At 38.8% G+C, this 18,322-nt stretch overlaps 2 protein-coding genes across 2 annotated transcripts in view; both read right to left on the bottom strand.

Annotated features, from left to right (window-relative positions):
• LOC115255020 (uncharacterized) overlaps window positions 1–18,322 on the bottom strand; it is a 157,941-nt gene that overhangs the window by 28,859 nt on the left and 110,760 nt on the right. The gene's annotated exons all lie outside the window — the stretch shown is intronic.
• On the bottom strand, window positions 13,203–15,401 carry LOC134286137 (uncharacterized). The gene has a single exon (XM_062847709.1). The coding sequence runs from the start codon at window positions 15,399–15,401 to the stop codon at window positions 13,203–13,205; it is 2,199 nt and encodes a 732-aa protein (XP_062703693.1).

The following is an 18,322-nucleotide window of genomic DNA, read 5'->3' on the forward strand; positions in this document are numbered from 1 at the left end:
CTTCAAGATCTTTTTGAATTTTGGAAATTTCTGGATTTCAGAAGACATTCCAGATTCTCAAGAGCTCAAGACTTAATTATTGAAAGATCTGAGACTTCAAACAGAACCAAAATGCTGAAAAATAATCGAGAGCTGAATAGTGAAGCTCCGAAATTTTACTTCTCTCCGGCTCAACCTCCAAGGTAGGTAGGTACCTCCTACGAAAATTGCAATTAAAAACATCTGCATTTTTGATCAGTTAGGTGAAATCTAGGAAAATATTTTTTTGCAAGTTTTGCTTTTTGGTGACTTCAATCGTAGAGACTTTTTCTACAGAACAATGTACCTATTTATTTATTGTTAATCTTTACGAAAAATCAGACCTCAACGATTGAATTCACCCTTGGCCGAAAATAGCATGAAATACCAGTCGAAGTCATCATCTTCCATTTCAAGTTTTTTTTTTATTTTGAGTTCATTCAACTTGGCTCATAGGAAGTCTTATATGCTTCATAAACGACTAAATGCCTCGTTACCCAACAAAAGGCGCCCATATTAGTGGACTAATAACTCTTCGCGCACTAGGCAAGGTTCCAATACGTCGCTTAAAGAGTTGCCACATATAATTTTGGGTTAGCTAATGAAACACGGGAGATGTGGTTTGGTCAAAATGGATGCATTATTTGACAAATCCTAACAAGTCCAATTTAGAATGGCAGAAATTATGAAGTTAATCTTGCATTTACCCTTGATTTTTCCCTTTTGGCTCAAAGCAAGCTAGTAAACTGACGGTAGTTTAAAAGCTTGAGAAGGTTAAACTAACACCTAATTTAGATAAATTATCCCTGTTACTCATTCACATAATTAACGCACAATTAACGCAGTCGTTGACGTTGAATCAACGCTCTGCGTTAACGTTAACGTTGATCAACGTGCCTGAAAAATCAACGTAAAATTCGTTAATCGTTACAATTAACGTTAACGAATTAACGAAACGGCGTTAATCGTTGATTAACGTTAACAACCCTGGACAGGAACTCTTCTGGTGACCTAGCGCCATGCTATTAGTGCGGGTGTTTGGGGCAAAATGTGCCTTCTGAAGGAAGACAATCTAGATATGTTGATTAACAGTCTGCTCTAATAGTTCCCAGTATATTTTTCAATAACAGTGCTGCCAGTTGATCATGTTCATGATCATGTATAAATGTTATTTAACATGCAGTAAAAAGTTGATTTTATTGAAGTAATCTCATCATTCGACTTTTTGTGGTTATTTTTGGACTATGGAACGTTGAAGTTTCAGTATTTCAGTTAAACATACAAGCACTGGTTATCAAATGTCATATAAACATAAATGCCTCTAAAGTAGATTATTTTACCCAAACAGAAACGTTTCGTAGGGATCCCTCCAACCCAAACCCCTAAATCCAATCCACCAGGCACCGCTCCAAACTAATCTGATATGCATATTCATGAGCCGGACATTGATTTTTGGCAAACGTGCTCTCCCACGGCTGGCAACACTGCACTGACTGAACTGATAGGCTTGAGCTTAGTCAAACGGAATCGAACGGTTTTGTAGCTTGAAGGAGGGGGACCCGCGGTGCAGCATGATGGGGATCATGATGTCAACTTTTAATTCAATAAACTAATGTCGACAGATGACGGAAGCTGCTGCTGCTGCCCTGAGCTTGACGAAGAGAATAATAATTAAAACTTGACCCGTGGTGTGTGGCTTTCTGGGAGTCGTGTATTTGGGAACTTTGCCGTAATGGAAGGATTAATTTCCCTTTGGGTCACGTGTTGATACGTATTCAATTATTTGCCGTCGGTAATCGAATTCATCACAGCGGAATATTTTCGTGAGAACAATTAGAATATCGATTTGGATGTTTGTTGATTCTCAAAGTCTCCGTACAAGACTTAAAGATATTTGTGGCTATTCGAACGGTTTAATGATATTTTTGCAATTTCGTGTGTAGACCAAATTGGTGAGCTCGTTCCAAGTTTTTTTTTTCGTTTTCAGTTTTACGATTGTTAACTTTACCTACATAACAAATAGTTTTCGTTATTTTGAGTCTAATCTGAGTTAATCTTGTTTCAGTAGAATAACTTCTATGTAGTCAAAAACAAAGATTTTTCTGATAGATTTGATTATCTTGAGTATTTTTTTGATTGATAAGCTAATTTCTTTCCATCCTAAAACAAGTAACAAATTAATGGGCCATATGGTTTGTTAAAATTCCAAAGAAAGCCCACTTATATCGAAAGGACCCGGAATATGACTCCAACCGATGGCAACCAGTATCTCATTCAACCCTCCACCTCAAAAACCGATAGCGCACGTAATTTCCGGCCGCCCCGACTGTCGCCTAATTTGGGTCTTTTGTCAAAAACGCACCCGCCCCGCATCCAAAATCAATTAATTATTTTGGCTAATGACCGCGCATTTGAACGACAAATTTGTCCCCCGAAGGCGATCCGATCCGATCGCTTGAACTAATTTGAAACGATCGATTCGAACGCGGTTTTCACTTTCGACGCCGGGTGCATTCCATCGCCGCGTCAGATGATTCCATCTTTGGTCATACCAAATATCGGCTTTTGGGCGAGCAGGTAGCAAGCCATTCTGTACTGCCGGAAGAAAGTAACCGTGGTGACCCTAGTGAGTGGTCCCAACATCAGCGTCGCATAACTATACTCAGCTATTAGTAGGGTTGACAACGCAGCCAGCATCAGGTACCTCGAATGCAGCTGCCTGACGTTGGCGGCATCCGTGGCCTGTGATAGGCGGCGGGGGGACCCATATTTAAGATAATTTCGAGCGAACCCAAGGAATGTGGTTTACGCTGTTGACTTCGAACACGGTAATTAGTGGGAAGATAGCGGACCGCTGCTGGCTGGCTGGATGCTGTCATGTCATGTCGCTTGGGAGTGCATCGAAGTGCCCGAAGAATGAAAGGGTCTCGTGGAGCTCGCAAAGGCACGCAAAAGGGTTTAATTGAGATTTATGGCAGAAGCTTTCTAGACGGGCTTGCGTGGTGAGTCTATGCTGCGCGGTTGTGGTGCTTCAGATGGGAGAAATTCTCGTGGACATTGGTAGTCAAAATGCGTAACTGGCTTGTAGTATTATCTAAATTTATCTGAATACAAGTAAAAAAGCGAATTGATTTAAATATTGGAATCGTTGATGTTGACGTTTCTGGTTCAAATTCTATCGGATCTCACGAATGTATTCCTCTCCTCATAGATACAGAAGTTCAGAAGTTGAAAGCTGATTTATCAAGAGAAATTTCTAACAAACGGATGTGGCCTTTTTCGGAACATAAAGAAAAAAGAATTCCTTAAAAAAAGTAAATTCCTGGTTTGATTTTGAATTTGCATTAAACTTCGTAGTGACAATTGAATTTAGTTATCCTGACATCACTTACATGCGCTAGATATGAAGCGTTAACTTACGATTTTCTAAAATAAGTTTAAGGTGAAACGAAGAATCCTCATTTTTTGGAAATGTTTATCAATTTACCAGGAACTGTTTATTTTTTTAAATTTCGTTTGAAAATGGTTTAATCGAAGCTGATGTACATTATTCACCAGGTCAAAATTCGGAAGGTACCTTGATCCTTTCTGAAACATTACGCTATAAAAAAAGGAAAATGAGGAATCCTATCCTGTTTCGACTAAAGTGGCGAGTTCTTAATTAAATCGAGAATGCTAGTGGCCACACTAGGAGGTTAATTCTCAGGTGACGGAGCTAAAAGAATAGCCTCAGAAGAGGGGTACCTCCTTAATAAAACCGTTACAGTTTCTATAATACTCATTATAATCAAGTGTTCGCAAAAAAATAAAAAAAAATATATATATCAGTGCCGATTTGCAAGCAAAACATGATTTTCTTCCACAATGAGAATCTTCAGGTGAGGTACACCCAAGAATAAATACAAACCATGCGCAGAATGTGGAAAACAGTAAGGAGTAATTCTTTGAAGATTTAACAAAATATTATAAAATTATGACTTTATCATAAATTATCAAAAAATCTATTTTCTTTGCCCAACAAGAAATTGATAATGCTATTTTTCCTTGAGATATTTTTTGGGGAATTTCTTCAGAGATTTCCAGAGCATTCCGTGCAGAAATTTTCAAAGAGGTTCAAACAGAAGTTTTTCCGAAAGTTTCTTGAGATCTTCATCTAGAGACTCGATTGGAATTTTCTCAAAATTCTTCAACGAGAATTTCTATAGCGATGCTTTGGCAAATTACTTCAGGAATTTCTTTGGGGAATTCTTCCTATTTTAAAATATATCGTCCAAGCATTACAACGAATTTTTATCCAAGTTTTCAATTTTATTCAAATTCACGATTTTTACAGGGATTCGTTGAGGAATACTTCCGCAGATTCTCGTGGAATTTTTTCTAAAGAATTATTTTGGAATTTCTCGCGAAACTTTTAAGGGAGCCTCTCTTTGTTTACTTTCTCCTTTGCTGACAACAAAACCACATTAACATATTTTACAATTTCCATTGAATAAATTTCTAGACAAAAACATTATTTTTTTAACTTTATTGAAAAATTTTGTAAAAATTCTCCTATCACCCCATGCGTGATCTTTTGTTCATACGAAAATTTTAAAATTTGTGTCAATCATAAGACCATCCCCCTCTTAAGGTGAATATATGACGAAGCCACAACTCGATTTTTCAAGAGCACAAATATGAGGAACCAAATGACGGATCGCCCTGAAAACTTGATCGATTGGTCACCACCAGCGGTTAACCAATCGATCAACTTTTCAGTTCAAACCGACATTCGGTTTTTCAGATTTGTGCTCTCGAAAAATCGAGGTGTGGCTTCGTTATATATTCACCTTAAAAGACCACGCGATTTATGGACGACCCATACGTAGAAAATCAGATCAGGTAGAGTAACGGATCGTTTTGGAAAGCTGTTTGAGAATATCCTCAGGCATTTTTCGTAATTTCTCTCAAAGAAAACATGGGAAACCTCTCCAGAGGTACATTCCTTTGGAATTTCTCAAAGGTTATTTTGAAGACTTTCTCCAAAGCATCTTCATTGCGGAATTCCACCGGGGCTATCCTTGCGAAAATTATTTAGGGATTCTTTGAAGAAATTTCTGCATAGATTTCTAGGAAAAAAAAATCAAGAAAAGAGGTTTTTACTGGAATTCATCGAACTTTTTTATTGTATTTCAACGAGATTTTTTTTCCAAAAATTCGCTAAGAATCCGTATTACGAAATTTCGTTTTGAAATTCAACTGGATAAATTAGGAATTTACACATGCATGTTTAGAGATATTATCCAGATAGTGTTTTGCGAAATGTCTGACAATTTTCCATCAGGGTTTCCTATAAATATTCGATCCAGTAATTGAATTTGCATTCATTGAAGTTCTTGTTCAGGGAATCCAACAAGAACTTCCCAAGCAAGTCGTTTTAGAATTATTACAGAAACTGAACCAGAGAATACATCGGAAGTTTTTTCAGGTTAACAGGTTTCAGGGATTTTTAAATAATTTCTTTTGAGGTTTACTTCTAGGATTTCCATAGGAATCCTGGGAGAATTCCACCAGGGATTTCATTCGGAAATTCCTTTGGTAGAATTTTCAAGGGATTCATTGCAGAATTCCTCCAGAGATTGTTTGAAGACTTTATCCAGGATTTTCATTAGAAACGCCCCGAGATGTTTTTTTTCTTTTTTTTTCCTTTATTAGGGAGACTTTCAGCTTCAGGTTGGTTGATCATCACGGTGTTTTTTGTGAAGTATTCCATGAGGAATTTTTCAATAGCGTTAAGAAATTTTCCAAAGAATTCGTTAGAGATATTTTCAAGAAATTATTTTGGGAAACATGTCCATATTTCTGTTTTGTTTTGAGAATAATTAGGTACGTAATTTTATGAAAATTGCTCCAAAGATTCCTCGATCATTTTTTTGGCCCATTGCAAAATTCCTCCAAGCAGTTTTTCAGGAAGCACTTCCAAAAATCATTGAATATTTCTCCAGAAACTTTATCGAAATTATTTAAGCGTTTCTTGGGGAAATCTTTCTACCAGAATTATTTTGTGAACCCCATTGAAATGCTCTATATAATCTCTGCTAACCAGTTTTTTTTTAAAGATACGTTGAACAACGTATCAGCAAGTTGAGTTTTATTGTTCTATTTTGACATTCTATGATTAATTGATCTATATATTTCATTAGCAATTTATGCACAGGAGATCATTTGAGATTTGTTTTTATGCATTTCTAAAAGAATTCTACAAAGATTTTATGAGAAGTTGCTCATGCAGTTCACCGGAGCATACATTCAGAGATTCGATGAAGTATTTTGAAAATCTCCAAATAGAAGAAGATTTTTTTTTGTTTGGGGATTCCTTTAATACTTCCATCAAGGTTTCCTCCAGATATTTCATTTGGTTTTTTCCAATTCCTTTAAGCTTCTAAGCTTCAGAGAACCCTTCCGAAGCTTTTCACGCAAGTCGTTAAAGTGTTTTGCAAGAGAATCTTACAGAAATTGAACCAGGAATCCGGAAGTTTTTCCAGGTTTCTCATCAAAAATTTCATCACGGGTTTGCCAAAAAAAAAAAAAAAAATCAGAAATTTTTGTGGGATTTTTCCAGAAATTCATGGAGAGTTTTATCTGGGACTTATTGAGAAGGCTTCCTAGAAGATTCTATCCAAGGATTCGTAACGGAATTTATTCAGAAATTGCTCGAATACCAAATCTAGGAATTTCATCGGTAGTTAACCCGGGTGTTTTAATTCAACTTCTTCAAATTTCTTCAAATATTCTATGATATACTTCTCCAAATTCTTAGGAATTTGTCCAAGAATTCACTGGAGATTTTCTTTTCAAGGGATTCTGTCAGAAAATAAACTTATAATTTCTTCGAAAATTTCTCCATTTATTTTATCGACAAATGTTGCAGGAAAATTAATGTGAATTTGACCAAGCAGTGTTTCAGAAATCTCTCCAAAAAACTTAAAAAAATCATCCAGGAACTCCATCAAAATATTTTGAGCAATTCTTGGGGAAATCTTCCTTGCAGAGTTATTCTTGAAATATTTTGGAATATTCTTGGAATATCTTTCAGAATTTCTTTATTCCAGATCTGTTTAAAGTATGTAAGTTTGTATGTGTAATTTGTTGGAGAATTTTTTGGAGATTCCAGCCCAGCCATGGATTACGTTGGCAATTTATCTAAGAATTCTTCTCAGAGGCTGTAGGGAAATCATTCAAAATTTTATTAAAAAATTCCTCCAGGCATGCCGTCGGAAATTTCTTCAAAGATTTCGTTGGAGGTTTCTGGAGAAGTTTCTTTGAGAATACATGCAGATGCAGGGATTCCATTGGGAGTTTTCCAAATATTTTAAACAATTTTTTTTGTAATTTCTCTATAGGAATTTCTAAGAGGATGCTATCAGATTTTTTTTTGAATTTTTTAACGTATTCTTTGGGAAATTTCTACAGGATTTTTGTTAGGATGTATTCAAGAGCTTCTTTTAAATTTTCTATAGAAAATCTCAAAATAATACTCAATGGATTCCATCGATGATTCCATTAGAAAAGCTATTGGGAACTCCTGCGGGTTTTTGATCTCTTCCCATAGATTTTTTCGCAATTTCTACAATTTCTTCAAGAAATTTCACGAGAAGTATCCGGAATACACCTCGGGATTCCATTAAGAGTTTACCTATTTAAGAGATTTTTTTTTCATTTTTTTTTTTGATATTTCAAGGAATTTCTTTGGAGGATGCTTTCAGGACACCATTAGAACTTCGTTTTGGATTCCTTCGGTTATTCCTCCGGGAACTTTCTCGGGAATGCATTCAAAAACCCATTTGAGATTTTTTCCAGGGATTTCATCGGGAATCTTTGGGTATTTGAACGTTTTCCCATGAATTCATTCGTGAATTCTTCCAATTTTTTCTGAAAATTTCTCCTTATTCTACTACGGAAGCTTCTTGAGGCATTCATCAAAGAATTCCGGCAAGGGTTTATTTTTATTTTTTCATTATTTTACAGACATTTTTAGGGATTGGCTTTGGGAATTTTCTGAAAATTCCTCGATTTACAAAAAAAATCAAAGAATTTCCAACTTTTTTTAAGTTTCAGAATGAAATTTATTGGAATTTTATTGTAATCTTTCAAAACAGTTTTCAAGCTTAATTCTGAAATAATTCCAGAACCATTCCATGCAAAATTACTTTGAAGTATTCCTAGTAAAACTCTAATTCGATTTCTTTAAAAATGTTCAATGCAATCCTTGAAAGGATTCCCAAATACATCCGTAGGGGGGTTCTCGAAGCAATTTCGGGATTTATTTCTAAGGAAACCTAGAAGGTTTGTAAAAAAAAAAATCAAAAATGTATTCCCGAAGAAGTTCATGAAAAAATCTTATATATTTTTTCAGAAGGCGATCAATGGCAGTATTTCTGAAGTATTTCTTGGAAAATATCGTTTGAGGAATTCGGAGGAACCGGTTAATTATTGTATTTGATGAGCTCGTTTCATATTTTTATTATATTGTAAAATTTGAAGAGAATATTTTCCACGGTAAATATGAAAGACGTGTTCACAGCATATCTTATAGTGACATCCATGAAGAGCAGTTATTTATTCTTACGACAAGCATCGAAAAGGTTTTCACTACAACTACTAAACTTTGACTCTATAGACCCATGTTGTGAAAAACATTGAACTTCGTCCCACCACCAAAGCAACTTCAAGCGAAAACCGTGAAATTGCAGAGGTGATCTTGGCCTATGGTAATAACGAATGTCACAGTATCTCTCCTTTATCGATGACCGAAGGACGAGATCGGAACTATTATCGAAGATATAAATAGAAGATTTCAATAAGTCATCTACGTTTCTATCTATTGCGCATTGTTCGGCTTTTCATGCTCATGTTCACCGACTTCATTATGACAGGCAGTAGGATATCCGGATAGAACAAAATAACTAACGAAGATCAAATTTTGCCATGAAAGATGAATAGCTGAATGGCAGAATTTGATATTGGTTTGTTGGGAATAAGAGCTAAAAGAACAAAAATAATAATTGATTTTGAGCTATTTCTCATTAATAACTTATAAGAACAAATCTATCACAAAATTTTTAAAAATGTAGAATAACTGAATATGTTATTATCAAGTTATTGCGAACAAAGTAAGTATAAGATAAATTATTTCAAAAATATATATTTAAATTGTAAATTTTAGTCTTATGATTGAAAAAAAAACTGTAGGTATTGTAAGTTCAGAAATATTTTGTCCTTGGTTTGATCTTATAATAGCAAAATAAGTTATTATTTTCTTTTTTTTTCTGAATCAAAGTTAGTTATTATTTTTTGTTCTTAAACTCTTATTCCTTATGGTCGTTACTTGACCATTGGTGGAAACTGGCGGAACCTTCGGCTGAAGGTGGCCTCGATGAGTGGCCTTGATGAATGGCCGATGAAATCGTCTCAATCGGCTGATTGAGACGGACACACTGCTACGTTTGCAGTTTGGCGGAATAATCTCGAACCTTTCGAAATATTGTATCCTTGCGAAACTTCAGGCCGATTGCTCTAATGGTTTGAGAGCGTAAGGTTACTGAAGTGGCTCAGATAAAATATTGTCGAAGAGGTGAAGTGAAACTTCTGAGATGAAAATTCAAAACCTAAGAGCTGGTTACTTGCATTAGAAGTCCTGGCTTTCTTAGAGGATTGAAATCCACCTTGGTAGAGGAGTCACTTCCCGAGGATGAGTTCTTTCACAGTGAAACGCACTATTTCGACTGACAAAAGATCATGTATTTCGTTGGTTCAAGTAGTGCTTATATACTAATTCTAAACCTAAAGGAATCACACATCGACACCTTATCATGCTTTCTTTCTGAATCACGTGATCAGCCTACGACTGCGTGGTGCAGTAGGGTCCTAACCTTATCAGTTGTTAGGTTGCGTATTCTCTTTTGGTTCGTTTATACAGGGCGACAGTCTACTGTGATGATTCATTGATTAAACTTGATAAGCTATTAGTGCATGGAAAGAGGCAGATAATTACGTCTATTTAATGTGTCGAAATCTATGATTTATGTAGAAATGTTAACTCTTCGCAATGGTTGCGAACATTCACCCCCCGCGCTTAAATCTAAAGCGTTATTGGATTGTGGGACATTAGACTCAAAGGGAAGTGGGGCCAACTTGGATACTGGTCGGCGATACAGACCAGCGGCAGTCTGGACATCAGCAACACGAATAGTGCAGTCAGCACCTGGATACACTGTCACAATTTGCCTAATTTCCACGACTGGGGCGGCGTATTTTCTTCCTTTAACAAAACTACAACTCCTGGAGTAATGTTTTTTGAATGTTTGGTCCATTTTTGACGAGTTTGCAATGTGTTCAAATATTCATTTGACCAGCGTTTCCAAAAGTGGTCCCGTAATTTCTGTAGATGTTGCCAACGGGTCAACCGATTTTCTGGGACATCTTCCAAGGTAGGTTCAGGAATAGCAGTTAATTGACGACCTATGAGGAAATGCGCTGGTGTAATCACCTCGAGTTCAGTAGGATCAGTGGAGTGGGAAAAGAGAGGGCGTGAATTGAGGATAGCCTCAATCTGGGTCAACACAGTGTAGTATTCTTCGAATGTTAGGGAAGCATTGCGTAATATTTTCTTCAAGTGTGTTTTTGTGCTCTTCACTCCGGCTTCCCATAGTCCACCAAAGTTTGGAGCGCGAGGTGGAATGAATCTCCATATTATCTCCCGTGGTTGACAGAAATCATTCAACTTTCCTTGCATTTGATCCTTTTGAAACAACAGATATAAATCGTGTAGTTCAGTTCTAGCACCGGCGAAATTAGTTCCATTGTCTGAATGTATTTCTTCGACAAGACCGCGTCGGGCCACAAATCGATGGAGTGCTGCTATGAATGCTGCTGCAGTCAGATCCGATACGACTTCGAAATGTATTGCCTTTGTAGACAAACAGATGAATAGCGAGATATAGGCCTTGACCGGTACTGATTTTCTTCCTCCTCGACGAATAAAAATCGGCCCTGCAAAATCAACTCCTGTTCTGGAAAATGGAGCGGAAGGAACCACTCTGGCTTCGGGCAAGTTACCCATTGGTGGTTGAAGCAGTTTTGGGTTGGATCGGAAACAAATAATACAGGATCTCGTTACCTTACGTACTGTGTTTCTGGCGTTGAGGAGCCAAAACCGTTGTCTAATGAGGGATATTAAGCCGGACGGACCAACGTGTAAATTCTCCTCATGTAATGCTCTCACAAGGGACTCCGTTATAGGATTTTTGTTTGGAAGAATTAGTTGGTGTTTAGCATTGTATGATAATCGTGAATTTTGCAACCGACCTCCAACACGCAGAAGATCGTTATCTATGATGGGACAAAGGTTTGCAAGTCGACGAGTAGGTTGACCAGATTTCAGGGAATGGATATCTTCAAATAGTTCGGTTTGTTGGATATATCTGACGATGACTTCCAATGATTGTCTCATCTCAGTAATGGTGAGAAATTTTGAAATATTTCTTAGGGACCTAGGCAATTTAGTGTTCCTTATAAATCGCAAAATATATCCGACAATTCTTTGGAGTCGTCGGAAGGAACTAAATTTGGTCATAAATGGAAGAGTCTCGAGTCGAACGACAGGCGTAACAATCACAGTGGGCTTCCATTCTGGTAACTCGCAATCTGGAATAGGTTCAGGTTCTTCATTCTGGATCACATGGTTGCGGAGGAATGATGGTCCATTCCACCACAAATAGTTCACGGCAAGCTGTTGTGGTAGTTGGCCGCGGGATACCACATCAGCTGGATTCTCATCTGTTCGTACATACCTCCATTGGGCGTTTTGTGTCTGATTGTTAATCTCCATGATACGGTTGCGAACGAATAATTCTAGTTGAATGGGAGACTTTCTTAGCCACCCAAGGAAGATTTGGCTATCAGAATAATATGTGATTTGGTTGAAATTCATCTTGAGGGCAGGAACAACCTTTGAGGCTAATCGAGATAGCAATAGCGCAGCACAGAGCTCCATTCTTGGCATGGTTAGACCATTTATTGGCGCTATTTTGGATTTACTGCATATCAACGTAGTTTTCACGATTTGATTTGATACTGCACGAATATAAATACACGCACCGTATGCCAGGTTGGACGCGTCGGCGAACCCATGAATTTCGTAATGAATAGCTGCATGTAGTGCCATATATCTTGGAATTCTGATTTGTTGGATTTGATGAAGTGAATCACGAAATATTTGCCATTCCGTAAGTAAATCACCTTCAAGTATATCGTCCCAATCTAACTTGCTTAACCATACCTGCTGCATTATAGCCTTGGCGTTCACTATTACGGGAGACACCAAACCAAGGGGATCGAAAAGCCTTGCAATTTCGGAAAGAACACGACGTTTGGTCGGAGGTTCTTGGTTTGATGAAAAACAATCAGGAACAAAGAGGAAAATGTCCTTTTTTGGATCCCATAGTAATCCTAGCGTTTTTATGGATTCGTTTATATCAGCATCTTCAAAGGTAAGGAATTTTTCTCTTTCCCCTTCTGGAACTGTTTCAATGATGGCTTCGTCGTTAGCACACCATTTGTGTATGGGAAAACCTCCGGAATGCAAAAGATGGGTCAGCTCCAATCGGGATTGAATAGCATCTTCGACGGTATCGGCACCAGAAAGGACATCATCAACGTAGAAATCCTCTTCCACAATTTTCGCCGCTACGGGATAGCGTTTTGTTTCATCGATGGCCAATTGCTTCAAAGTTCGCGTGGCTAGAAATGGTGCACTGGATGTCCCGTAGGTGACGGTTGTCATTTCTAGAACTTCCAGCGGATCGGTTGGTTCTTTTCGCCAGAAAATTCGTTGCAAGGATGTCTGGCTTGGGTCGATGCGGATTTGGCGATACATTTTGGAAATGTCTGCAGTAAAGGCATAGCGATGCCTACGAAATCTTAAAAGAATTGAAAAGAGGTCATCTTGGACTGTTGGACCAATCATCAATGTCTCGTTGAGGGAAACACCCGAGGATTTCGCTGAGGCATCAAACACAACTCTAAGCTTTGTTGTGGAACTTGATGGTTTGAGGACTGCGTGATGTGGTAGATAATAAGTTATCTTTCCTGGAGTGTCGTCAAGCTCATTCACTCGCTGGCAATGACCAAGTTGTTTGTATTCATCAATAAATTTGCCGTATAACTCCTTCATCTCGTATTTTTTTCTTAAGTCTCTGTTCTAGCATAAAAAATCGACGGAGAGCAAGGGATCGATTGCTCTTTAGGTTAGATGCTGTGTCCTTCAAAGGTAGCTGGACGATGTAGCGACCGTTGATATCACGAGTAGTTGTTGAACAGTATTTGGATTCGCATTGCTGCTCTTCGTTAGATAGCAATGGAGATGATCCGACGGATTCCAGAAACCAAAACTTTTCCATGGTTTTATTCAGTGGTTCAAGAATGACAGCATGGCACTGTTGTCGGTTGTAGATTAAATCCACGTTTTCGTCGTCCATAGCTCCAGCGACAACCCATCCTAGACGAGTTTCTTGAAGTATAGGAAGATCGTTGGAAATCTTCAGCTGATTTGGCATCAGTAGTTGGAAAAATAGCTTGATTCCTATCAAGAGATCTATTTCCCCTGGAATGTGGAACGTTGGATCTGCAAGTGGTAATCCGGGAGGAATTGACCAGAATTGCGTGTTGATTTTTCGAGATGGCATCACACCTGTGATCCGATCTGTAACGAGGCACTCTATTTGTGCATGATAATCGGAATGTATGGAACGTATTTCAGTTTTGGCCATATTGTTGAGAGTTGTCTTTTTTCCATTGGCCCCAATAATCTCAACCTTGGCAGGAATGTGTGGAAGCTTTAGCATTTGCAGAAGTCTTGCCGATATCAAGTGAGCCTGCGATCCACAATCCAAAAATGCTCGGCATGGATGAAATTTGCCATTACTATCCAGAATATTAACAACAGCCGTCATCAAAAGGCTATTATCAAGAGGAGCCTTATTTATTGAACAAGATGTTGTAATAGGTTTTTCTTCAGGAACTTTTGGGATTTGTCCAAGCTCTTGTTTGAATGGCACAGGTTTCGTATTCACAAAGGATGTTTTCTCAACATGTAAAAGTGTGTTATGTTGACCTTGGCATTTCTGGCAGGTTCTGGATGAACTACAGGAACTGACTGGATGACCTTTTTGTAGACAATTGTAGCACATTCGCAGCTCTCGAACCTTTGCTTGGCGTTGAGGAATGGACATGGCACGGAAAACCTCACATTTGAAATTGGAATGCATACCAGAACATATATCACAAATTGTCTCGGAACTTCTGGTAATAGCACATGATTTGGCTTGTGCGTTCTTCATTTGGTTGGCAGCATTCTTTACAGGGATATATGGCTTCATGATTGATGGAATTTTCGATGAACCTTCACAGCGTTCGAGGATGGCACACCGTTTCTTTAGAAATTCAATGGTGTCTTCGTAGGATGGAATTTCCTTATGCGGGATGGATGCTTCCCATTCTTTCCTGGTATCCTTATCTAATGCTCCAGACACAAGATTAACTACAAATCTCTCTCCGACTCCATCCAACTCGTTGTCGATAAGTGCTAACCCATCGACGTGCCGAGTCACTTCATCGATGAGTTCTCGTAGCTCTTTTTGATTTTCCCGGTTCAGACGACGGAGACTTAATAAACCTTGGATATGGATATCAACGATTACCCGTTCGTTCTCGAAACGGTCTTCGAGAATTTCCCAAGCGTGGGCGTAATTGTTGTTATTGAGAGTGCGTGCGTCGATAATGCCAGCAGCTGCTCCTACTAGAGAGCGTTCGAGATGGTACAGCTTGATGCAATCTGAGTCGGTGGAGGATCGCATCACATCCGAAAACATGGTTTTAAAGCGAGGCCAATTTTCTGGTTTGCCATCGAAAGTTGGAATTGGAGCCTTTAATGGCTGCTGCTGAACAATGATGCGAGGGCTTTCGTTGGTTTGCACTTGCGGTTGGACCACGGAACGGTCACGGCTTGCCTGTATTGCTCGTTCCAGCAACACATAGGTTTCATTGAATTGTGTTTCGAACACCAGGTATACTTGATCTTGCTCATCAATTCTCTCGGGAGGGCACACTGCCACCACATGATGATGGATGTTCAAGAACTCTTTGTAATGATTTTCCAGATTGTGGGAAAACATTTTCAATTGCGCGGAGTCATATTGAGCATTTGTCGCGTTAGCCTCGTCAATCGCTTTACGAATGCGCGTTATTTTGGCCTTGACTTGGCCACGTAGATGAACTGAGGTTTTCATATCCGACATCTTCTGTGCGGTATTTACTTCTTTCACTGGAGTATGTTCAATCGGCATTGGTAAAACACTTTTTTTACTTCAGGTTTTAATGTACTTAATGTAGAAAGTTTGTTCCGATCGTTAGGTTATAGTTCTTGCACTTTGTAATGGGTCACTTTTACTGTTTTCTGGGAACACGTCTTTCCCTAATATTGTTCATTTGCTACAGCTTTGTAGCTGGACACAGAGATTACCACGAAATTTCTTTGATTTCCTTTCACTGATAATGTACTTCTTTACGACGATGCTTTCCTTTCTTGGGTGTTATCACGGTTTAGAGGTTTGATGGTACAATCGGCTGATTGTCACCAACTTGTTTCCGGAAGCAACGGTCTGGGAACGGAGTGGACCGATCATCCACCTACAATTGTGGATTTATGTCCTAACTATAGATGTAGCTGTGCAGAGGAATCCTTGTATTCCTCCTGGAATGTGGTTGGACTGGACTAACCCCTGTGGCTAGCAGCAACCTTTAGCGGATGGATGTCTCCGCTCACACGGTTGTGGATCAGAGATCCGGCTCGAAGGACCAAAAAATGGTCGTTACTTGACCATTGGTGGAAACTGGCGGAACCTTCGGCTGAAGGTGGCCTCGATGAGTGGCCTTGATGAATGGCCGATGAAATCGTCTCAATCGGCTGATTGAGACGGACACACTGCTACGTTTGCAGTTTGGCGGAATAATCTCGAACCTTTCGAAATATTGTATCCTTGCGAAACTTCAGGCCGATTGCTCTAATGGTTTGAGAGCGTAAGGTTACTGAAGTGGCTCAGATAAAATATTGTCGAAGAGGTGAAGTGAAACTTCTGAGATGAAAATTCAAAACCTAAGAGCTGGTTACTTGCATTAGAAGTCCTGGCTTTCTTAGAGGATTGAAATCCACCTTGGTAGAGGAGTCACTTCCCGAGGATGAGTTCTTTCACAGTGAAACGCACTATTTCGACTGACAAAAGATCATGTATTTCGTTGGTTCAAGTAGTGCTTATATACTAATTCTAAACCTAAAGGAATCACACATCGACACCTTATCATGCTTTCTTTCTGAATCACGTGATCAGCCTACGACTGCGTGGTGCAGTAGGGTCCTAACCTTATCAGTTGTTAGGTTGCGTATTCTCTTTTGGTTCGTTTATACAGGGCGACAGTCTACTGTGATGATTCATTGATTAAACTTGATAAGCTATTAGTGCATGGAAAGAGGCAGATAATTACGTCTATTTAATGTGTCGAAATCTATGATTTATGTAGAAATGTTAACTCTTCGCAATGGTTGCGAACACCTTATAAACCAATAAAAATTTACTCTTCATCAATATCATTATTAAAAATAAAATAAATACTAAATAACTCTCCGAATGAGAGTTTGAAAAGTTTGAAAAAGTTTGAAAAGTTTGAAAAGTAGGGTGCCCAGAAGAACTTATTTAGCTATGATCACATATTTTGTTATTATTCAGTTATTTATCGTTATTTAATAATAACTCAGAACAAATAACAAATTTTGCAATCATAACATTTTTTGTTCTTAGCGAGTTATTTAGTGTTATTCGTAAATAACATAAGAATGATAAAATGAGATATGATGGCAACATTTGTTATTATTTTGTCCTTGGTTTGTTCTTTGCCTCTACCCGGGTACTATCGAACTATTTCACTCCTACACAGATGGAGACGACAAGGATGAACCGAAGTACATGGTTTTGTATGGACAGGCAAGCTATGTTATGCCTGTTTCAAATCGTCGAACAAATTGTTATCTAAATTACTTGATTTTGGAGTGGGTAAAATGTTAAAAATATGATCATTCTTTGAAATGTAACACATTTAAGTTTCTTAAAAATGAATTATAGAAAGCAATACGTTAACAAATCTAATGGTAATGGTTTGACGAACAGTTTTTCACCACTTATAAGTTTTTGACTTAATTAAGCTTATACTATCTACCATACGCCTAATTCAAGTCGGAAACCCCCCCACGAAGAAAGTAGAAACACAGTAGTGCCGTAGATTACCCATTACCCAATCCCCATAGATTATTCAATCGGAAGAGCTCACTTTCGTTTGCGTTTGCGCGCATGCAATTAATTACGGAACTGCAAGACGATCGAAAACAAAAAAAAAATCCTAACACACAACCCCTTAGTCTTTCTCTGGGCAAGCAAATCTTTGCAATCTGGGCTTCAAATGATTCGTCTCTAAAGGCAACGACTGAGCAGCACTCCATCTTATCAGCATCCCATTTGCTGTAGTTGGCAAAACTCGCGCGCATACCTCGCGCAATCTTGCGGCGATGTGGAAGACGACGACGTTGGTTCAAGACCCTTTCGATTCGATCGCGTAAGTATACTAGTGGGCATCATCAGGCGCAGGGCTGAATGAAGATGGTGAAAGCGCGAGAAAATCGCGCTCGCGATCGCTTTTAATTTATTTCATCAGGTTCGAGGTAGAGCCGAGTCATTGTTTCAATAGTTTCTGCGGCAGATAGTAAAAAGCACACCTCGCGCGCGCACTGCATCCCATCCACCGCAGCATAAGCATAACAACATCACGCACCGAATCGGCGGCGTTGTTGGACCTCTCTTGCTCTCGTGGGGGTGGAGCCGTGGGAAATTTGAGCAATTTTGCGCAGTGTCTAACCGCGACGAAGCGACTGTGGTTTTAAGAAGTGAAATAATTTATCGCGGTTGGGTCGCCTCGCTTCGTTAGAGACTCTGACTAGAAAGACAGATACCTCCTCCGGGTGGGGGAACTTATGGGAAGCTGGCGGCGGCGTTGTTTGGTTGGATTGGCGTGTAGGGTAATAGCTCTGGGAAAACCGCGTAGAAGGTTTTTCGTGGCATTAGAGGCGATAACAAAAGCGGACGGCCTCAGTGGGATGGATTACGAAGGCGATTATGATCTGGGCGGGCAGGTGTGTGGGCTGGAAAAAATATGACGATAG

The sequence above is a fragment of the Aedes albopictus genome, chromosome 2, assembly GCF_035046485.1.
Source record: "Aedes albopictus strain Foshan chromosome 2, AalbF5, whole genome shotgun sequence".
NCBI classification, from domain to species: Eukaryota; Metazoa; Arthropoda; class Insecta; order Diptera; family Culicidae; genus Aedes; species Aedes albopictus.

Coding starts and splice junctions, on each gene's coding strand:
- LOC134286137 (XM_062847709.1), bottom strand. CDS start 15,401: ATGCCGATTGAACATACTCCAGTGAAAGAAGTAAATACCGCACAGAAG.